This window comes from Rhinopithecus roxellana, chromosome 7 (genome assembly GCF_007565055.1).
Source record: "Rhinopithecus roxellana isolate Shanxi Qingling chromosome 7, ASM756505v1, whole genome shotgun sequence".
Lineage (NCBI taxonomy): Eukaryota > Metazoa > Chordata > Mammalia > Primates > Cercopithecidae > Rhinopithecus > Rhinopithecus roxellana.
Window position 1 is genome coordinate 1,960,647 of NC_044555.1, and position 24,100 is coordinate 1,984,746.

At 38.1% G+C, this 24,100-nt stretch overlaps 1 protein-coding gene across 5 annotated transcripts in view; it reads right to left on the bottom strand.

Annotated features, from left to right (window-relative positions):
• Window positions 1–9,172: 9,172 nt before the first annotated feature.
• DMD (dystrophin) overlaps window positions 9,173–24,100 on the bottom strand; it is a 2,245,117-nt gene continuing 2,230,189 nt past the window's right edge. For 2 of the 5 annotated variants that reach the window (XM_030933725.1, XM_010376799.2), the window contains 2 exons: window positions 16,482–16,513; window positions 9,173–11,854 (listed from right to left, as the gene is read on the bottom strand). In XM_030933725.1, the coding sequence (XP_030789585.1) occupies window positions 11,843–11,854; window positions 16,482–16,513 (44 nt within the window). In that variant the 3' untranslated portion in view covers window positions 9,173–11,842. The remainder of the gene's footprint in view (window positions 11,855–16,481; window positions 16,514–24,100) is intronic. The other 3 variants (XM_030933724.1, XM_010376798.2, XM_030933726.1) reach the window with 2 other exon arrangements.

A 24,100-nucleotide genomic window follows, 5' to 3' on the forward strand; every position in this document is an offset into this window, starting at 1 on the left:
TTGAAGGTAGATTGGGAAATTGTGATTGAATTCTGGCTGATGAGAATTTGAACAGATATGATCTGTCCCTTCCATGAGTCTACCTTCGGTGTATTCTCATTTCTGGTCCGTGTGACTGGACTTGAAGGCCTCCAAAATGGTGGATTTGTAAGAATGAAGAAGCCTGGCTTCTGGGCAGTGAAGTGGATGAGAAATAAACCTTTGTTGGGTTTAGTGACTGAGATTTTGGTGTCTACTTGTTATTGTAGTGAAATCTAACTTCTCCTAACAGCATCATCTTCCAAAGAAACTTTTATAACTCCACTTGGTTTTGAGTTGGGCAGGACTTATATGGTCACTTTAATTTGACACTTCAGAATGCATATTAGATATGCAGATAAGCATATTTCCTTATTCAGCTTCTTCATTTTGAATTTTCCAAACGATTTGAAAGAGAAACATGGAGTAAGATAATGACTATTCAGTAGAAAGCAAAAAATAGTACAGAACACAAATAACTAACAATTAGCATAACAATTCTTACTATAAATATGAATCTTTCATTTCTTCTCTATTTTTTCATAGTTTAGAAATCTGCTATGTTTAATAGAAAGTTCCAAATATGCTGCCTTTTTGATGAAGAAGGGTTGTACAAATCTGTCAAACACACAAATATATTATGTGCTTAATTTATTGATTAGTTTATGTAAGAATTAAATTCAACCAAAAAGTGACTAAGATCTACTACATATGTTTTGTTGTACAGCAATGCTCTTTTTGGTTGGTATTCAGATAGGGATGTTGGTGGACTCAGGCTGCTTGTAGTAATGCATGTCTGTTAAATAATCTCTGCTAAATGTGGCCAGAAATGTGGAATTTTTTATTGGCAATTATAATCCTTGGGCTGCGTATAACTTCATTAGACATCTGGCTGCCAATTCCATATAGTATCTTTTCATGACCATCATACGCTGCAGGGAGCGTTAATTTACGCTGAAGACCAGATTAATTGGAAAGGTCTTTTCCAAACAAAACTCATGAAAGAATATTAACATAGTGCTTGCAAATGTGATTATTTGATTCAGTGTAGGGATTTTCTCTTTAAAATTTTGCCTGATTTCTCCATATTTGATTAGGACACCCTCCTTGTGCTACTGCTTTAGCTTGTGTGAGTCATATATCATGACCTATGGCAAATATTTCTCACCTGTCTCCTCTAGCAGACTGTGAGGCACAAAACAGGACACACAGATCCCCTTTTAACTTAATATCCTAAGTGCATGGCCTGAAGTAGAAACTGAGTGAATGCTTATTTACTCAATATTGACACGGTTGTTTAAACTGTTGTGATTTTAGAATTAGAAAAACTGCTTAATACCTACTTTACAGTTACAATTTTTGATGACTTGTATATGTCACACATATATAAACAGATCAGGTTTTGTACCACTATGTCTGTTTTAGAATCATGGTACCATTTTAGGATGCCAAAAATTTTTCAGAGAAACATGGTAGGAGGCTAGGATATTGAGGAAAGACTTAAGGAAGAATCTATAATCACTTTAAAGGCATAGTTTTTGACCTGTGTTTAAGCAAAATGCCAGAATGGGGCATTGGTGCTACCTGTTGTGTAACATGGAGCAGAAGGTCCTATCATATGTGAAAAAGGCCAGGCTTAGACAAGCCATTCAGCTAAACAAGACAGCAAAAGACAAGCTAAAGGATTAGAGGAAGGCCGAGGTGGTGGCTCACACCTGTAATCCCAGGACTTTGAGAGGCCGAGGTGGGTGGATCACCTGAGGTCAGGAGTTCGAGACCAGCCTGGCCAACATGGTGAAACCCCCATCTCTACTAAAAATAAAAAAAGTTAGCTGGGTGTAGTGGCAGATGCCTGTAATCCCAGCTAGTCAGGAGGCTGAGGCAGGAGAATTGCTTGAACCTGGGAGGTGGAAGTTGCAGTGAGCTGAGATCGTGCCATTGCACTCCAGCCTGGGTGACAGAGTGAGACCCTGCGTCCCCCTCACAAAGAAAAAAAAAGATCAGAGGAAGGAAAGGTTGGTAATCAAGCCATTTTACATTCTTGTTTTAGCTTTTACCTTGCCCACATTGCTATCGTATAGGATCAGACTTGAAGGGGGATCTGTCCTTCTATAAAAGCTTCCAGAGAAAGGTGAATCTACTGCATTCAGAATTTAACCAGGGTGGTTGTTATTGAATTCTTCCTTGTATAGCATCCCAAATTCTTCAAGCTATGCTTTAAACTCCTTTTTTTTGATTGTCTCCTCAGTAGAACTGGAGAACAACTGGTCATCACCTTCAATGTAAGATGTTAAATCACCTCACAGTTTAATTTTTTTCCCTTGTATATGAAATTTCAATTCTCTTATTTATTTCTTTTAGGGTCTTATTTCTTAAACAGCCATATCTCTGACTCTCTGCTGTAATGTCCCTGAGCTGTCTTATTCATCCTGGAGTTCTGAACACCACCCATAAAAAGAACATGACTAATGCCTAGGAAAGAAAAGTTAGAATATGAAATCCCCAAGTGTCACTTTTCTTGTATACTTTATTGTCTCCTCCATAGTTCAGCCATTCACTCTGAAAACATCCTTTGTGCCAGGAGTCCTAGGTGCTCTGGACTACAATGTAGTGAGCAAGCTGACCCAAATCTCTACCCTCCCAAACTTTACATTCTAGTCAGAGGAGAGACAGATGATACACAAAATATACAAGTAAAGAATCATCGTATGCCAGCTGGTAAAAATGTGGTGTAGAATAATAGAGCTGGGACAGGGAAAGGTAGTGTTGGGAGCTGCAGTTCTAAATACTGGCTAGGAGAGATCTGACCGAGGTGTTTTGAGTAAAGACTTCAAGGAAATGAGGAAGCCAATGAAACAGGCAGCTAGGGTAGAGCATGCTGAGTGGAGAAAACAGCAAACATGAAGGCTTTGAGGTCAGAACTGGCTGGTGTGTTAGAGAAACAATAAAGCATCAGGTACATGGATGGAGCAGAGTGAAGGAGAGGAAGGGTAGCAAGGAGGAAGACAGAGAGGTATGGGTCAGATTGTATAGGAACCCCTCAAACTCTAGAAGAACTTTGGCTTTTATTTTCGGATTCGAAGCCATTGGTTGATTTTAAGCCAACAAGTGACAAGACCTTAATATGCCATCATAGGATCACCCTGGCTGCTGTGTTGAGAATAGACTGAAGGAAGAAAGGGTAGAAGTTGGGAGGCCAGCTAAATGCTATTGTGATGATTTGGCAGCACAGTGATTATGATATCTCGGACCAGTGCAGTGAAAGTCGAGATGAGGACAAGTGGCCAGGTTCTCATCTGTTTTAAAGGGAGGGCCAAATTGAATTTGCTGATGTGATGGTTGTGGGTGCGAAAGAAAAGGAGTCAAGAGTATTTAAAGTTTTTGACCTGAGCAACTGGAAGGATAGGCTTGCCATGAATGGCTTGGGGAGAGAACATTTTAGATAGTGATGGGAGGCGGTGGCATTGGGTTGATCAGGAACTTGCTCTTAGATATGACAAGTTAGAGAAGACTATTAGACCTTTAAGTGGAGTTGTTGAGGAAGCTGCTGGATCTCCAAGTCGGGAGTTCATGGGTGAAGTTCTGGTTAGAGATACAAATCGTGGAGTCATCATCATGTAGAAGGTATCTGTAGCCCTGAGACCGAATGAGACTACCAAGGTGGCAAGTGTAAACATAAATGAAAAGAGGTCCAAGAACTTAGCCTTAGGGAATACCAATGTTAAGAGGTCGGGGAATAGACTGTAAAAAATGTAAGCACATATGCATGAACAGTACACATAAGCATTTTGGTGGTAGCAACCATGAGTGAGTAAGCTTTGGAGAAGCAGGCTGTTTCGACTTAGGATGGAGGAAGGAAAGGATGCTGATGTGTGGAACGTGACTGTTGCCATGAAGCCTTGAAGAAGAAGAATGCAGCAGTGAGCTGGGCGTGGCTCAGCTACTCAGGAGGCTGAGGCAGGAGGATGGGAGGATCCTTTGAACCCAGGAGTTTGAGTTCAGCCTGAGCAACATAGTGAGACTTCCTCTCTAAATTTTTTTTTTTTTTAAGCAGACCAACTTTTAGCAACAATGTATTGTATATTTAAAAGTAGCTAAGTGAGAACTTAAAATGTTCCCAGCACATATCAATGATTACCTTAAGGTTATGGACACACCAAATACCCTGACTTGATCATTACACATTCTATGCATATAACAAAATCTCACATGTAGCCCCATAAAGATGTAAAATATTTGTATATCATTTTTTTTTTGTTTTATTTTAAAAACAATGCAGCAGTGAGTGAAGAAGGCTAGGCTCGCAGTTCCAAGGAGTTGGAAGGGGCAGTCTGGCTGTAGTAAGCAGCAGGATGGAGAGAGAGGTAGAATGGCTTAGGTTCCTTTTTTGTTTCACAACTCTTTCTCAGTGAAACAAACAGCAATGTTTTAGACTGGATTCCCTCAAAGCAGCCTTTGAGATGGAGTATTCTCTGCAGAAGGTTTACTGGGGGTGGGGTGCTTATAACAGAGACACCTGAAGAAAGTGAGAAGGCAGGAAGGGCAGAGGAGAAGCTGAACTATGAAGTGATTACAACTAAGGCCTTGGTGGATTCCAGGCGGTGCTCCAGAGCTGGGATGGCCCTTCAGAATTGTCCCAAATTGAGGCAAGGGGACTGGGTTTTTGTTTTTCTACATCAGCCAGTATTGGCCCAGGTGATTTCCCTGTGACAGGTGGTGTTACCTTGGGCAAGACAGTTCTCTGTCCTGACAGTTCGGTGTCCTGAGAGGGACACAGCTGTGAGCCATCAGCAGCTGATATTCCCAGAAGCAAGGGTATGGATGCACTGTCTCTGAAGACAAGAGGGGATGTGGCTGGGGTGTATCTACAAGCTCAAAACACCAAGAGTCCAGATGTTACATTTAAATGAATGCAAATGAATGGGGATAGCTTCTTTCTCTACTGTCGAAAAATACTTCTTTATTTGCTGGCTTTTATATGATGGCCAATGTTTTCAGCTAGGGTAGTATCATTAAATTACTTTAGAGAAGTGACTGGAGGGCTGGACAAAATAGGAAAGGTATGCGAGAACTAATGCCATTAAAATATCTCTAAGAGCTGGAGCTTGCCAGTTGGGGAGAGTATGAAAAGAACACAGCCTGTATTCAGGCAGTAAAGAGAATCAGCAATTTTCTACTGCTTCCCTAGGAGGCATTTGGAAATGTATTGAGGCAGGTTTGTCATCACAGTGACTGGGAGAACTACAAAGTGAGGGACAGTTGTGCATAATGAAGAATTGTCCCAACCCAAATACCAACAACACTTCTATTGAGAAACAGTGTGTTTGAAAGATGTTAGGTACCTACTAACCAGGGCATTGAGAGTGAAAGGGTGCTATTAATAATGATGTCAAGACAACAGACGTAGCCATGAATGAAGCAGGCAAACTAGGACTTAGGGGAGTCCTGGTATAGGGGCTTGCAGCTACCCACACAGGTATAAAGGGGGAAATCGAACCCAGGAAAACAGTGTGTGAAATCAATCATATCTGGAAAGTACAGGCTTGGAGTCCCCCAATGGTCTTATTGACTTTAAAAAGGGATTGAGTGATTATCCTTCTGTGGCATCAAAAGAGTTACTCAGTCCAGTCACAAATTTTTGGCTGATAAAAATTGTCAACATGCCCAGGATGCTTAATTTTAGTATGGATAGGAATTGTTGAGCCAGTAACCTCAACTCTTGTTATGATGATAAAAGTATTCTCTTAGTGCAGTTTCCCAAAAGTTTTCACATTGTGGCACACAGATAAATTTATTATCAATTGAAGGGCATCCTTGAATAACTGCAGGAGGCTGAAGCCTACAGACCTCATGTGGCCACCCTCAAAACTATGAGATTCAAAGACTTTAGCACTCCTGGGTCACATTTTAATACACACCTTATCAAATAAGTCTTGAAAGCCTAGGAAGTTTTAAAATGAAACAAAGAGATGGTGGAGTAAACCTAACCGTTGGTTTTAATACTTTTATGTTGAATTTAGGCATAATCTGTGTTTGTTTAAAGTGCTTAAGATGTTTGTGGCAATTTGACATATTAGCAAATTGGAGAGATAAGTCTTAGGTTCCAATGTAAAATGTGTACTTTTACACATGTGATTTCAAAATGAATTTAAAAAGTTGGACTTAACTCATACAGTATATGCTATTGGAATGTTTCAGAGGAATTGAGATTCACTATATTTATATGTTTAATTTGTCTTGATATATGTGAGTTAGGTATGGTGGAGGTGCTGTTGGTTGGTGTTGGTCTTCCCTGTGAGATATTAGATAGGGTTGAAAATAAAGCACATTAAGTGTATAGATGCAGCTTAGAACAAAAAATTCAGACTACTCAGCATGGCTAAGTCTGCTCACTAAAAGTGACTGTTCTTACTTCATACAAATTGTCTACATTTCTATATCTAAAAATAAAATTTCTAAGTTGAACCTAAAGATGTATGAAAAATTAGGTTTTAAAATGTATACCAAGTGGAGAAAGCTGGCAGACACCACCTTTACCAAATGATCAGTGTTAACAGCACCAAGAATGGAATGTGCCTCCTGCTATCACATGCTGAGGACACATCGTTTGTGTAGTATTCCTGACAAAAATGCATACCCTGAATCTAAACCATGAGAACACATCAGACAAACCTAAATTGATGCACATCCTACAAAGTAACTGTCTTGTACTGTTAAAAATGTCAAGGTCTTTGAAGACAGAGAAAGGCAGAGACACTGTTCCGGATCAAAGGTGATTAAAGAGATATGACAACTAAATGTCATGAAATCATGAATTAGATGCCAGACTAGGGAAAGATGTATAATGATAAAAGACATCATTGGCACCATTGACTATATTTGGTTGAATATGGACTGTAGAGTAGATGATAGCTATATATAATTTTTTTATTTTGATAATTGTACTATGGTTATGCAAGAGAATGTCGTAGATATTAGGAAATGTACATGATGTATTTAAATGTAAGGAGGCATGATGTCTACAACTTTATTCTTAAAGTGGCTCAGAAAAAACTATCATCTATTCATTGAGAGAACAGTAAAGTAAATGAAGCAAAATGTAAACAATTCATTAACCTGGGTAAAGGGTATATGTGAGTTCTTTCTTTGTAGTGTTCTTGCAATTTTTCTTTTGTTTCAGTTTTTCTTGAATTATTTCAAAATAAACGTATGGAAGAGCTAAAATCCTGAATGTATATAAAATACACACATGTACATACATATGTGTGTACATATAACATTTAAACCTCAAGTTACTGTAGATAACCTTTTCTGTATACAAAAGCTACTCTCAGACATCCCTAAACTTTACACATTCACACAAGATTGTTTATTGTGGAATGCTGGGCATGCTGCCACTCTTGTGTTGTCAGTTAAGTCCATGAGATCACAGTACACTGACGTGCAAGGGGCATTGAAGAGCATGTTTATAGTTCCTACTCCAATGGCTTTGCTACTGTGGGAAAGAATTTGATTCCTGTCCTTCCTACACTTACTTTGAAGGCAAAGTCTTTGCAAGTGTGCCAGTGCCTGCCTTTGTATTCATTCCACCATTAGAGCATTACAAATTAAGGGAAATCCCATTGCAGCTCTACAGAGCACATCCATTAGTCTTGGTGCTTTCTCCCAAATGCACATTTTGCTTGCCGGTGCATAATCTGTGCCAGCTTGATCCATTTTAATTTTTAACTGAATTAATTCTGTCTCTTCTAGTGTGTGCCAAGTACGGAATGGAAAACCAAATGCCTTCCTCAGAATCATCCACACACGGTGGTCTTAGACGTGGTGAAGTGTTGAAGATTCCTCGGTGACATCCTTAAGTGTCACCAAAACAGCCGGTCTGGGTGTTTCAAACAAAGGTAGGTTGGGGTAATGGTGGGAAGGATAAATGATTTGTTTATTTAAATAGGATCAAAATTTTTCTTGGTATATGTGGATGTCAAGGGCAGTGTTTCGATGTGGTAGTCACTTGGGTGAGCATCATCACCCTACTCTCAAAAAATTAGCAAGTGATTCACAGCAGACATGCCACATGTACTAACATCATTTCTAATGAGATGGATCATCTCCTGTTATTTCCAAAATCACTAGGATAGGCTGCACCTAGTGTACTTATGTTATTCCTTTGGCTCACCAGTATCTGAACACTCTTGCGGGAACCCCTCCCAACCATGAACCTTGGGAATAGGTAAAGATAGCCTCTCCCTAAGAAGTGCTGACATTGCTACCCACTTTCTCAGCCTCCTTTGCAGCTAGGGCAAGAAACAGAGCAGGGCAGGGGCAAAGGAGAGGTTCTCCCCGTGGTGGTGGTTGACTATGGTAAGGGAGTCTTCCCTGGAACCAGTTCTGAGACATCGTTTTAGGTGTCTCTTACTACTCATGCATCCTCTTAAGTCTGGTGACATTAACAAGAATAGAAGTGATATGAAATTCTCTTGAGAAGCAAAGTATGAATTGCAAACTGACTTAATATACTTGTCATTATTAAAACAAAAAACAAACAAACACAACAAACACTATGACTGACTATCACTGCTCAAAATGTATCTCCCAATCTGCAAATGCTTACTCCCTTTGACCCAGCAATCTCACTTCTAGGAAGTATCCCACAGATATATTTGTGCACAAATGAAATGATGTAATGAGAAATGTGCAATATTGTTATAGCAAAAGACTGAAAACAGACTACCTATCCCACCAAAGGGAATTGCTTAAATAAAATAGCCTGTGAACATATAATGAAATATTATACAGCTATAAAAAAGAATGAGAAAGCATTTTTTATATTTAAATGAAAGAAAGATTTCTTGAGTCCATATTTAAATTTAAACAAGTAAGGCACATAACTGGGTACAGAGAATGCTATATCCTGTGAAATAAGAGGAAAAAAAAGGAACATATATTTTTTTTAATTGCTTATATAGTAATAAAGACACTTTGGAAGACTAAATAAGAAATTAATGTCTACTCAGGGCAATGAGGATGATATGGGGGAAAGGGTAGTTGGGAGTCTTTTCACTGTCTTTCTAGATTATAGTTTTTTACTCATATGCATGTATTACCTATTTAAAAAGTAAATAACTAAATTAAAATAAAGTACTGCAGTCCAGTCAACACTTTTTTGTAACATAACTGCGTGCTTTATTGAGATACACAGTAAAGCAGTACTATAATACAATAGTAAGGCATATATTTGGTGAAGTCTGATATGTTGTGAAAATGCAGTAGAACTGAAGTTTAAAAAAATAATTAGTAAATGTTACAGTGTTGGTGTTAAAACATAATATATTATGATACTCACTCAAGTAAGAACTCAGTACCTGAAAACAATGACAAAACATGCCATGTGATGTTTATGTTTCAGTTACATTGATTATGATTTACAGTTTAATACTTGGTGGTTATAGAGAACACAACACGAAATAATGTCCAAATTATGCTTAAAATGCAGCAATAAAGCTCTCAATTTTTATTCAAATATTATGATTGATAGACTCACTCCAGAACTAATGTCTAAAAGAAAAAACAAAAAGATTAAAACAAAATTATGCACTCTATTTACCTCTGATTTTAGAATGAAACTTAAACTTCTTAGTAGGATGTAAAGTAACCCCTTGTTTTAAATCTTAGTTTGTTTTAAAAGTCCTTGGGTAAAGAAAGGAAAGGTCCAGCATCACATAAAGGAAAAAAAAAATGCAAGACAAAAACCAAATCTTCATGTAATATGTTACCTTGGAGCTTTGGGTTTTCTTTTGAAAATTATAAAGGAAAAAGAAAGAAAATCACGCAATAGACAAGCGGTGAAGCTGTGAACTCAGGTGTGCACGATTATCAGGAACATCCCAAAACCAAAGTGAGGTAGAAATAGCATGAGAAGCCGTGTTTGATGTTAATTATTATTAACAAAATAATGGACAAAACCCACTCTCCAAAAGCTAATTACACTTGATGTCAGAGGTAACAGATTTGCAAAATTATAGGTCACACGGTGATGGCTATTGAATGAATGATTTAAAAAATCAAAGAGGAATAACATGGCATGAAAGAGTAAAGCTTTTTCCTACCAGTCCTTAGCTTTTCCCTACCAGTCCTTAGCTTTTCCTCTTGAGCTTTTCTCCAATTTTTGAGCAGTGTTTGTTTGTTTGTTTGTTTATATATTTAACCTGTCTAATCCCCCAAGAAGGGTTTGGAGTAGCTTTTACTTTTGTAACATTTGAATCCATTTACCGTCTTACTTACAAACCTGTGTGGAATTACTCGCAGAGAAATGCAAAGGAGGGAAACAGTTCATGGGCTTCTGGGTTGATACTTGTCAGTATCACAAATGTGATGGGGCTACTGTCTTACACCTTTTCCCAAAGTTTATTTTAAATTGTCTTGTGGCATTTAAAAACTCATCCAGCATGGAAAAATAGAGCTAAAAAAACAGCAACAAAAACAAAACCACCCACTTCCTTTTGACTGTAAGAAGAGGGCATAATAATTTAGTTGTAATTAATTGCAGAGAACTTTATGTATTATGAACAATCATCCAGTCCTTCAGTTAAAGAGTGGCCTACACCTTCACAGGGATGGGCTGGGAATCCATAGCCCTCCAGCCCTGTCATCATCCTGCTACTGCTTGGGAGTGAAAAATACCTTTGGATGCTCAGAAGGTCAGAATACCTTCTGATTTCCACTGAAGCATCATTAAATCTAAATCGTGGCATTGCCAGCAGCAGGAAGCTGAATGAATTATATCAATCATCAATCAACCAGCCGATTACTGTGATACAATAAGTCCTGTGTATTCATTCACATGTTCCCTTTAAAAAAAATTCAATACTCTAGTTGTCAGTGGAAAGTTTAAAATGAGGAACATCTGGAGCTGTAGACAATGTTTTAGTGTGGTAGTTTCCTTCTGGCTTCCGGCTCCAGGGAAAAATCCATTCTAGACCAAGCAGGTAAGCCTGGATGACTAGAAGTAATTTCTTTCTTTCTATTAGGAAGTGACACGAACATTTAAAAAATGGAAAAAGTCCATAGAAATTCATATCTATCTATATAACTATAGTATTTATATACTTATATAGATATATAAAATGAAAACTCACAGCCCGCCCCACTCAGTTGACAGTGTGAAGTAGTCGTTGACAATTCTCAAATGAGCAGTGTGAAGTAGTCATCTGGTGGTGTTAGAGGAAGTCCTATCTATCTTTAATATGCAAACAAAGAAAAAGCCATGAATTTCATATGGATAGCACACCAAAGGATGCAAAACAATGCGCTGCCTCAAAGTTGTGTGTATGTGTGTGTGTGTGTGTGTGTGTGTGTGTGTGTGTGTGTGTGTGTTTGTTTTTAGGGGTTTTTATAAACAACTTTTTTTTATAAAGCACACTTTAGTTTACAATCTTTCTTTATAACTGTTATAAATTTTTAAACAACCCAAAATGCGTTCCATATAAAGAAATGGCAAGTTATTTAGCTATCAAGATTTTACATGTAGTTTTCTTATAACTTTTTTGTACAATTGCATAGACGTGTAAAACCTGCCATTGTTAACAAAACAATAACAGACTTAGAAACTACTGAAATCTACAGTATAGTACCACTACCCTTCACAAAAATATAGATTTATTTCTTGTAAACTCTTACTGTCTAATCCTCTTTGTTGTATGAATATTATAAAAACCATGCGGGAATCAGGAGTTGTAAAACATTTATTCTGCTCCTTCTTCATCTGTCATGACTGATACTAAGGACTCCATCGCTCTGCCCAAATCATCTGCCATGTGGAAAAGACTTCCTACATTGTGTCCTGGAAAACAAAGACAGACAAACAGACTTTACAACAGGTGCAGATAGCATCACTCTGTTTCTTTGCCATTTGGGAAATCATTCCCCATTTGTGGGTGAAGACAACACAGAAGCTGCATCGAGGGTATACACAACAAGGTTTGATTTTCACCAGTTTCCAGGAAGAAGCAAAGCCTTGTTAATGAAGCCATTACACGTTGTTTGTTAGTATCAGCTTAATGTTGGAGCAGGCTACTGGTGTTTAAATGGAAAAATGTCAAGCTACACTCATGTTCCCAATGTAAATATATATCAAAAGAATTCCACAGATAAGCACAAGATTTCTCTCAGAACAGGAATATTCCATGATGGGATACATCTTTTCCACCTTGACTATGAGTGATTACTTACTCTCTCTCTACTTGTACTAATGTTTTTTACTATCAAACCACCATCACTGCCTCTGTCACCCTCACAACTACCACACCATTACCTCCAATATCACCCCCATCACACGAATTTTCATTTCAGAGCTGAAATTTTCATTTCAAAGCTGTTTCAGGCTGTTGGCTTGCTTCTGAGGCTGTGGTGGAGGTGGCTATTTTCTCTCTGCTTTTACTTGGGTTGAAAAACAAACTCTTGAATTGACCTTTTGGTGCACTATTAACATTTGAATTAGGACACCTCAGAATAAAACTTACTTCCCATTCCAAATTAGAGCCTAATTATAAGGTGACCAACATATATTGTATGCATTTGGGTATTCTGTGAATCCATCTTAGATCTCCTCCTAAATGAGGGTTAACTAACTATCACGATAGCCTTTTAATAATAATGCAGCATGACCTAGCACAAATCTCCCAGCATGGAGAAAAAGAACAGCATAATGTCCCTGGGTACTTTGTAGCAAAATTCAGATTTGCCGTAAGATAATCTGAAACATACTTTATGGCTTGCCTTTTCATCTATGTCCCATAGTTTTATATGACTAATTAATTTTAATTATTGCACAGTGGTAAATCCTTCCACTATTCAAGTATTGTCTTTGGAACTGAAATGCTTTACTAGGCTGTTACTACTTTGCCATGTATCAACTTTACAGCTTCCCATAATAATTGTTAAAATCCCAATAAAAATTAAAGATAGACTAGGGAGAGTATTGTTTTAATATTTATTTCAAGAGATATATCTATCTTATCTTCTCTACAAAATATGGGAGGATCTGAAGAGGATTACATGGGCAGGCACTTACACAGTGATGGCACCAGATCAATTGAAGACTTGTTTAATATTATTCAGGCATTTCTATTAAGGTGACCAAGTTTGTATATCTTTTTGTGCTTTATTAGTGCAAAGAATTTCATGGAGAATTATATTTTAGAAAATCGCTTTGGATTTTGGTTGAGACTGCAAGTATAAACATTTTTAACACAGCATATGCACTATTCATAAAGTGGACCAATAGTTTGGCAGCCCTCAGTGAAGAACTGAAATCATTTTTGGCTTTCTGTGCCATAAAAACCACAGGAAGATGACACAGTGGGGCCTTTGCTGCTCCTTAGAGCTCAAAGTACAAATACTGTAACTGCTGCTACCAAGCTGGAGGGCTTCCCCTGTATCTATTTTTGACTGTCCAGCAACCCTGGGAAATCTGCATAATTATTCATGCATAAACTGAAAATAGATGGACTACGAATTTTTAATTACTAGCAATCTTTACAGTTATTAACAAAATCAGTCAAAACAAAGCCCAAGACCTTTACAACCTGATGCCTGAATGTAATTCGAAGTATTTCTCATGACCCACAGTAGCTAGAAAACATATTACAAAACATCAACGAAAAAGGGGGGAAAACTCATTTTTTTCCTGTCAGCTTATCGATAATCAAAAAGTGTCTTTTTAGGCTGTGTGCTAGGGGATGTAGATGGCAGTTCAAAATATAGTAAAACAAGTAAATGCATTTATAGATTATCTAGTCAAGCGAGCGGTGCTTCTCTTCCTTGAAATGGTGTTCAGTTACTACCTGGAAGGAAAATTTTTGAGTGTCTCAAGAAGCATAAGTTCTAGGGGTATCTGCTATTTAAAAATCTGCCAGGGAAAACAAGGTTCATTATTCTTAATGAACCATGCACACTCCCACAGAAAGTTGGGTGGCCTTTAACTGGTTTAAACTGCTGCATTTTCACAAATGACCTTGTGGCCGTCTTTGTGCTTTAAAAATAACTTTTAGAGTCACCTCATCATCTATATTACGCCTTTGGTTACTTCACTAAATACCTGCTTTACCAGAATAATAATTCTAATTTTTTTCCATGGAGTTTTTCATTAGATCCAGAAAAAAGAAGTCAATCTCTTTTACAAACTACTGCCCCAAAGAATCATAGTTTAATCCATTGGAGGGGTAAGACTGCACTGTGACATGAATATAGAAAGTAGATTTGTATCCTAGTTCTATTATCCATGTGTGTAAGGCAGAGCATTCGGGAGGTCATTAATTTTACCTGACAGATTTTTCTAAAGTCAAAATTACAATCTCATACTATGAAGTATGAGAGGTACTGAAAAGCAGCCAGGATTCAGGCCTTTGCAATCACCTTCATGCACAAGGTGACAGAAAACTGTATCTATAGAATTAATTTAATCCATTCTTAAGCAAGGATTATTGAACACAAAGGCACTATGCCTTGAACATTAGCAGTTGTTTGTTTTTTCCAAGTTGGCACTAACTGCAACACATTTAGTCTTACACGCCACCAGTGCCTGAGGGAATTGTTTTCCACAGTGATTGGAATTGAGACTTTCTGGCAAAGATCCAAGACCTCAATAGCAATCTGGTGCTCTAATTTTTAAAAATACAATTCCCAAATAAACTGTTAGCATTCAATTGGCCAGTGCAAAGCCAGAATACTACAGTGAAATTTGCTTATCTTTTCTTCTCTATAATCTCTGAAAAAAATCTGGTCTACTGTACATTTGGGATATTTTCATAGCATTAAAAAAGGTCATTATTGTTTTGATTCTTTGGCTTCTGGAAACTTGTCTGAACACCATACACCTCAGGTAGTCAAGTCTGCAAATGCCTATATCACTTCAATTACACATGCTAGCCTTTTCTAAAATTCATTTGTGAATGAAACATGTTTAAAGTGATCAAAATTATGGTGCATTTTTCTACAAAAAGTTAAAATGAAAAATTTTAAGGGGCACTTACCATAAGAATGAACCCAAGAAGTCTCACATACGAAGTACATGAACCAGGCAAACCATCAGGAGCATTCAATGCTTCACCAAGTCAGGTTTCCTCAACTTCTCCTCCCAGCCTACATTCCCTCCCTGGCCCCACTGCCCAAAGCCTTGGAAGGAGGCACTGGCACAGACACACTGAAGGATCATTAAATTGATTAGACTTGTATGGCACGATGTTGGCAGAGTTTTCATTATGACTCCTGTGTTTAAATGAATCAGTGGTCACTCTAGTCCATCCTATTGCTAAGGAGTCCAGAATCTTCTCATATAAGAAGGACTCTCCACCCATCCAGCCTGTCTCCCAGAACACTGCCATCCCATGGGAGAGCTTTCCTTTTCTCCTACCTGCAGATTAAATTCTTAGTAAAGACAACCTTGTTTTTACTTGGGCTGTCAGTTAACATTTTTTGTCACCCAGCAGTCACTTAATTAGGTAATTTGATATTCAGACAATATTCCTGGTGGAATAGGAGTAAGAAGCATCTTTCACTGTAAAACCTCAAACCACATTCAGTGATAAGACTGCACCCTATCCCTTTCAACCCATAAATAGGCATTTAAAAAAACTCTCAAGACTCCAATATTTAGTTTTTTAATCAAACTGGTTATTGTTCTGTATGGCTTCAGATACCAAATAAAAAAGATCATCTTCTGAAGGGTACGTTGAGATGATGTAAGCCTTTCACAAGAGAGTTAAGAGTGTGGGTCTGGAGGCAGACTGCCTGGATCCAAATCCTGGCTCTGTCACCTGGGACACACTGATTACTCTCTCATTGACTCAGTCTCCTTATCTGTAAAATGGGGTTAATAAGAGTACCTACCTCACAGGTTTGTCATGAAGATGACATGATGAAAAAGATGGCAAGTGCTGAGAACAATGCTTGGCACACAGTAAGTGCTCAACAAATGTTCGCTAAAATGGGAAAGAAAGAGCGTAGGAACCAAGAAAAAAGGAAACAAAAGCAAAATGAAGTCATCCCAGAAGAATAAAAACTAAGGGCGCTGGCAGAAAATGCTAAGGTCCTGGAAGTGGAAGAAAGCTTTATGACTCATCAGTTATGTTCAAGGCTAAATTTATTTTGAAGATTTTGTTTGTGTTGCAAATGGCAACAGATGATGAACTGCAGGATTCCAACCTAGGGACTAGAAAAGATTGCCATTTTAAAGAGATTCTTGCTCCCCCAACCCCAGTCTTGTCGTCATGGTGATGACAACGCCAATGAACATTTGAGGAATGTTCCTCATGAGCTGCAAGTGGAGAGGTGACTACCATCCTTACATGATGACACAATGTGTAATACACACATGCGCGTGCACACACACAATTCTTACACAAACGCCAAACATAAAAAGCAGGATGAGACAGACAGAAGCCATGGCCGTGAGCCTGAATCTCACTAACCTCTCTCATTGGCTTTCCAGGGGTATTTCTTCCTTTAATAATAGAGAGAGGAAGAGGCAGAGATATCAGAAAGGGAAAAAAAACATGCATAAATATACAATTTCATATCAATTTGCTTCTTTTACCAAACAAATGTTGAGATGACCATTTATTCTCTGCTGGGGGAAAAAAAAAAAAAAACAAAAAAACAGAAACAAAAAACCCAAAAGACACATCTAGTCAAATAACCTTTACATACACTTAAGATCAGTGTGAACAGATAACATGATCCAGAAGACGTCATTTATAAAATCCATAGAGTTCACGCATTAAACTGGATGAAAACTGGCACAGGATAGAAATCTGACAAATTGGGCATTGTTTTCAAGGACAACTCAAACTTAATGTTAAAAAAAAATCTCAGAATCTCTTCACTCTTGACTTGACAATCAGCACATTGAAACATAAACAGTAGTTGACTTTGTGTGCCCAAAGTCTGCACATCAAATGCAAGGTAGAACCCGAAATAGAGGCTGGACTCCATCCTCTTGGGAGAATTTGTTCTGTCTGATAGAAGCTGAGCATGTCCATGATGAAATTGGAGGCATTTGAGAAAATAGAAAAGAACAGACGAGGGGAAGAGGTAAGTCCCACTAATGGGCAAGCCACAGAGCCAGATCCAGGAATGAGCTTTCAGCTTCCTCCTCAATTCAACAAATATCAGGAGCCTTAAGAGGTAATGGCTAAAGACCCACTGGCCTTGATTCATAGATTCCTACATCTGTATGCATTTATTTGTATTTCAAAAGTAGATTCTGATGAGAAAGTGTTCTATGATAAGTCATAATTGGACAGAAAAGTAGGGACCTCTGACCATACATGTCAATAGCATGTCTTGGGCATTCAATTTCCTTTATCTCCAAGGTCTTCAAACTGAAAACCTTGGTTTTCAAACTGTTTTAACTATAGCAATGAGACATCTCCTAAAACAATCTTATATGGAATTCCAATATTTGGAGCAGTTTAAAGCAGAGCTGTGAGAGATCCAGTACAGCATCTCCCTTTCCCCTCCCCCCATCATTCTCATTCTCAGTGGCTCCAAGAAGATTAAAAACTCCCTGAAACAGGCCAGGCGCGGTGGCTCAAGCCTGTAATCCCAGCACTTTGGGAGGCCGAAACGGGTGGATCACGAGGTCAGGAGATCGTAGAGCATCCTGGCTAACACAGTGAAACCCCGTCTCTACTAAAAAATACAAAAAAAAAAAAAAAAAAAAAAAAAAAAAAACCTAACAGGGCGAGGTGGCAGGCGCCTGTAGTCCCAGCTACTCGGGAGGCTGAGGCAGGAGAATGGCGTAAACCCGGGAGGCGGAGCTTGCAGTGAGCCGAGATCGCGCCACTGCACTCCAGCCTGGGCAACAGAGCAAGACTCCGTCTCAAAAAAAAAAAAAAAAAAAACTCCCTGAAACAATTTGAGAACTACTAGTCTGGAATGAAGAAGTGTGGAGCTACGATACCAATAGAAACCTTTCAAAACTCAAGGTTAGGGTTCAAAACTTCTAGTATACATTTAAAGATAGTTTCTAAGTTTTTCTTCCCTCTCTCCCTCTCTTTCTTAACCCTCCCTTTCTCCTCTCCCTTCTGAATTTCCTACATGACTCAGCAATTTCTTAGGAGTATCAGATTTTCAGCTTGACCACATAAGGGCCAGGTATTTATGATGCTCTTCAAGCCAGGGAAAAGAGGGAGAAAAATGGGTACTAGCTCCTCAGCTGTGGGTGTCACTAGTGGGAGACCCATACCAAATGATGTTCCCATAATTTGGGGAGGAGAACATCATTCTGTCCTTGATGACTGAAATCTCAGTATGAATTACTCACCCCTTCTTTGTGATTCCTTTAGCAAGGTTTTTTTTTAAAAACTATCTTTATGTTTCATAATACTGTCTGGTGGCAGAATCAATTCTCTTCCCCTGTAAGACTATAAGCCTCTTGAGGACGGAGTCCACATGTTGCTCATCCACCTCTCTATCCCCAATACCCTGTACTGTACATAGACACTAATGGTAGTTGATAAATACTGGCTGAAGTGAATTGGTAAAGTAGTAGTTGGATCATGACCAAGAGTCCTTCTGTGTTATAAGTTACTTGCCCTTCACTGGCACACTTTAGTTTGGATGCCAAAGGCGGGTAACTTGTTTTGGCACGTAACTTTGGTCTACTTTTAAAACTTGAGATCTTTAGGAAGGACAGAGTTGTTAGAAAGCCATGTGATTTAGAATGTAATTATGGTTATGTATTTCAGAATGTAATGATGATTCTTAGAATGCTTAATGTCACATATCTTTAGTAATTATACACTAAGCCATATTCAGGACTCAGTATCAATTGATTATTGCTTAATATGTAGCAGCAAATGACTTGTGTTATGTTCCAGGTCCTTCTTCAGAAACCATATTGTATGCAAATGGACCTCCCAGAGCCAAGCTAACTCTAATCTCTTCTAAAATCCTCCCTCATCACTGAAAATCCTCCCTCATCACTTGGGTCGCCATGTACTCATTAACACATCACAAAAGGAAGATCCTTTTTTTTCACTTTAGAAAAAGTTAAAAACAAGTTGTATTTTCTACCGTATAAGGACTAGTTCTACACTGACAAAACAGAGACTACTTGGTTACAACATTTTTAAAAGTTCTTGACTGATAAATAAAGTTTTAGATAAAAGTGTTATTTTATAAACATATTTTTTTTTTTTTGGAAATGAGTTTCCGTAGACCTTCAGTTACAGTGTCCATCTGGCAATGTGATATGTTGTCAGGAAATGAATCAAGACAAAAGGGAAGTGTGCTGGGGCAGTTCTAAGTCTAAATAAAGGGCTTGGTCAGGTCCAGAGAAGTCTAATTTCCTTGGGCAGTATAAAATTGACATTATTGATTGTAATTCATTATTTTAGAGTTGAATTGCAGGACAGTACTGTTTCTGCATGCTTTTAGCCTCTTTTATATTAATTCACTGGCTGTTTAAAATACTTAAGGAAGAATGAGTTCCTTTTTAGGATTTCTGTTATTTAACAAGTCAAAAAAATTCAAATGGCCACACTTGCAGGCTCTTTGGTGAATATGAATATACATGTATAAATCAATTCAATTTCAGCTCAATAATCTTGTTCAGCTGAAAGCTGATCAGCACAGAAGCCTGTGGCTCTATACATGTAATGAGTCAGAATGGACAACAAAATAATAGTGTAAAGCAGGGACTGGCAAATTTTCCCCATAAAGGGCCAGAGAGTAAATATTTTAGACTTTCCAAGCCCACAGTCTCTGTACCAACTATTCAACATTGCTGCAACTGCTCTGTCCTGGTAATGAGAAAGCAACTACAGGCAACATGTAAATGAATGGGTGTGACTATGTTCCAATAAAACTTTATTTATAAAAACAGATAGTGGGCCAGATTTGGCATATGGGCTGTATGTAGTTTGCTAGTCCTGGATTAAAGGGATAACTGCTCTAATCCTTTGTGGAAACATATAGGAAACAGAACGGTGCCTGAAAAAGGGTACACGATATTTCTATCTGCCTTTGTTCTTTATGTTGCTCTTCCATAAAAGAACCACAGAATAAGATTTTAATTTTAAAAGATGGCAGGTTTTACAAAGCTGTTGGGTTGGTAATTTAGGGGTATTTGATAGAATGTATGTGGGCTTGAGAGGGGATGGTATGAAAAAAAGAGGATGGCATGGGCTGGTGGGGATAAAAATAATGTGGCACAGGTCAGCAGGCAAGAGATTGTATAGGCAGCAGAAATAGTAGCACTGCTAACTGCTTTCTGGATTATTATCTTGGCTCCTATTATTCATTCATCTATATAAAGTGGTACCACATTTTAGAGAGCCTAATACCATACTGCTGACTAGGAGAGCATTTCTTTCATCAGTGCACATACAAAAAAAAAAATATCTTTGTTAGTCTGCTAAATGATCAGGGACTTATGGACAAATCACTTAATGGGGTTATTTTTTAAATTACATTTGTTTATTCTACCCATGTAGTTTTCCTATAGAATGGCAGAGCTTTAGACAGTACCTTATAGTAGATAATGACTTACTACACTAGAATTCAACTTCTACACATATACTTACAAAGGAAGAGATTAGAGATAGATAGATTAGAGAGAAATTGGCTAATATTCAGTGTTACACTGAGCCACTCAAATCACCCAAGTGTTTGTGAACAACTAAGTATATCATCTAGAGACCAACCAGAAAGATATCATCACAAAGCTACATGTTCACACATTCATATCTTGAATATACTGCTGCTTGTATTGCCTATTATGCAGGATAGTTAGTGTTGGCCATCGCTTGATCACTAAACGGAGAAGCATGCAACTCCTTTATTAATTTTGATAACAGTTTAGCAAAGCCATTAAGATACGATTAGAAGCCTAACTTAACTTGCTGAATGGCCATAAACAAGGCACTTGACTTTTCCTGGCTTCCGGGTACTCTTTGTGAAAATAAAAGATAAAGGTTAGCTGACACCTTCATGTCCAACTCTGTGACAAGGGGCAACAGAAAAGTTGTAAATTTGAGGTACACAATAGCTTACCTATCTATATACTTTATATTTATGAAAAGCTTAAGTTTTTTTAAAAAACGGCTTTTCCTCTGTGGGCAATTATCTAGCAGGGTTAAGTAAACCATGAGGTGGTATTTAATAGCACATTTCCACTAAATGTCAGACCTCTGGCTCTCACATCTGTTTTGAGTTACTCAAACAGCTGTCCAAAACAGCTGTGGCAACCATGAACTTTGTTTTTTGTAACACAACAATGAGAGCATGGATGGTAGTGTTAGAATAAAACTATAAAGGTCTCTGAGACATTAGCAATGTCTTGGCAGAAACTTCCATGGCAAAAATCTTAAAATTTAAATTTTTTTGAAAGATAATTCACCTAGGCAAGAAAAACTGAGATCGGATAGATCAGTATTTTTAAACCACTGGTTCAGAAAATCCATTTAGTGGGTTGCAACCAACATTTTGTTTTTAAATAAATAAAACGGAAAAACAGCATGCATTGTATGTAGTATGGAAGGCATCACTTGATGAAACTTTTGTTTCTGATCTTTGTATGCATATGTGACTGTAAACGTGTGTATGTGTACATATGGTGGGTGTATATATACATGTGTGTACATAAACACATGTATAATTTGTATCTTTACCCCAGTTTGTGATGTAAAATGTTTCTCTGATATGGATAACCATCAAAACAGAGTCAAAAGTCGCTGTCCTGGATGTCAAAAACGTTAAAATGACCTTTCAAGGCTCTTCCATTTGAGAGACTTTGTAATCCCAAGATGTTAAGATTCTCAAGATTTTCTGCTTAATATCAGCCGAACACATCTACCAACTGGTAAGATGTTCCTGCCAAACTTGACTATATATGTGTGTGTGTATACACATACACACACATCTGCTGTTTTTCAAAATTTAAAAAAAAAAGCTTTCAGTTGGAAATAAAGCATCCAAAAACCACTTTTTTGAGTGCATCAATAATTAGCCTAATTTTTACAATAATGAAACTTGTCCACTTGAATTTGGGGAGAAAAAGGCCTGTAAGAAAGGCTAAGTTAGCTCAAAGTAGCAAAACATGAGGAAATGCCAAGATCACAGTATTACAGAATGATCGGCCAGATTTTCCAACACCTTAGCTACTCTCTCGTTGTGTTTTTTGTTTATTTAATTGTTTTGTTTTTTAAGAATGTGAATTAATTCTCTCAGGCCACAAGGTACCACTGAATAAGCAGAAACCTAAGTTAATGGAATTGGTATTGGACAAGGCCTCCTTATCTCACATTTGAGAACTTAAATCAGCACTTAAGGCCTGAAATTCTTCCGTAAGCACTAATTTAGTAAACACTATCCAGGTGGCCTGAATTGAGTTTCCCAAGTTTCCATACAAGTAAGTAAATCAACATCAGAGATACTGACTGCTAAATACCTTATCAGAGGAAGTATACTTCTAGTCTTCCAGGAAGCTTCTTCTACACCCATGTGGTATCTAGCTTTAAGGACTCTAAAAGTGGGACGCAGGGAGATGGTGCAAAGGATTTCACCTTACAGCTAATTAGGGTGGACCAGAGACTCAGGTACAAAAAGGAGTCTAGGAAGTCAAGGCTGCCTATGAAGAAGCAGAGTCATGAGCCTTGCTGTAACTTCGTCTCTGCTGACCTCTTGTTTAGATGTGGAAGAAATGCCCAGGGTGCCAACAGGGCAGCCACCAACTTTCCAGAGCAGGTAAACAAGCTACCAGTTCAAGGGGCCAGGATCATACAGTAATCAATGATTGTATTGTGATTTGAATTTCTTTGGAATTCTGTATCCGCAATTGACTGTAAGTACCTTGAAGGCAAGGAACTTGTCATTTCTTCTTTTTATCCCTACTACCTCCACTGGTACGTAGTAGGTGCTAGTAAAAGCGGGCAGGACACAGTAATGAGGAGAAAGGTGAAAGCACTTGATTCTGTCAAGCCTGTGTATGATCTTCTCATTATGAATTATGACATCTAGAAGGAGGAGATACCTAAGATAGTCAGGATGGGGATGCGGGTGGTGGTGGGGGATGTGGAGGTGGGTGGAAGACAGATAAGATTTTTATCTGTTAAAATCAACACATCAGTGGCACTCAGCAGTGAAAAGATGGCTGGTGCAGACATTTAAAATTAGCTTCCCCTGACGGTTCCTTAGCAACGCTTTACCAGAACATTATTGCTTTTAATGTGCACTGCACAACGTTTACTTGCACATCAAATAGCTAGGAAATGGCCATTGTTAACTGACACTGAACAAAAAGATAGGAAAAACACACTACTCAATACACCCTCCTCATTGCCCTTATGGAGAGGAACAAACAGCCCAGATTTCCTGCTGCCTGTCCCTCCCAGGCTGCCCATTAGAGGTGCCAATCACTGGCCACAAAGCCTGTGTTTTCTCCCTTTTGTTTCTCTAGGCTTTCCTTCTATTTGATCACAGGCGACTGCCACCATCCTTTTTATTCGTTGAAGGAAGGCGAGACAGTGACTTTGTTTTATGTGAGGGCAATAAACCAAATAAATGCCCCCAGAAACGAACAGTAGTAGCAAAATATCATCTTGGATGAAGCAAGACATCTGAAGCTCATGCAAGCCAGTGGGAAAATTCTGTGTAGTAAAATGCTGTTTTTGTATGGGAACAAAATACGCAAGGCCAAAGTGATGAAGAAAAAGGAAAATATTAATGTCTTTCTTTGCTAAGCCTGTATTCCCTCTCTTGAAGTAAAAAATAATAACCAACTACTCTATGAAGATTTAGTTGTCCCTATATTTAAATGATGGAGTAAGATACAATTTTTAAATATAAAGGGCATCAGATTGCAAGTCAGAATCTCTACCACCACTGATCAGTAGGCATGTTCTAGGCCTTGCTGTAGCACGTAGTAGCCATAAGTCCCTGGTAAAGGCACTATCAGGGCATTAATTTCCTCATCTGTAAAAGTCACATAATAATTGTTCTTCAGTAAAGTGCACCTCATAATTAACTCTTCAGACTAATGTGTGAAGCAAGTAAAATACTTGACAAATAGAAGGTGGTATTCTTA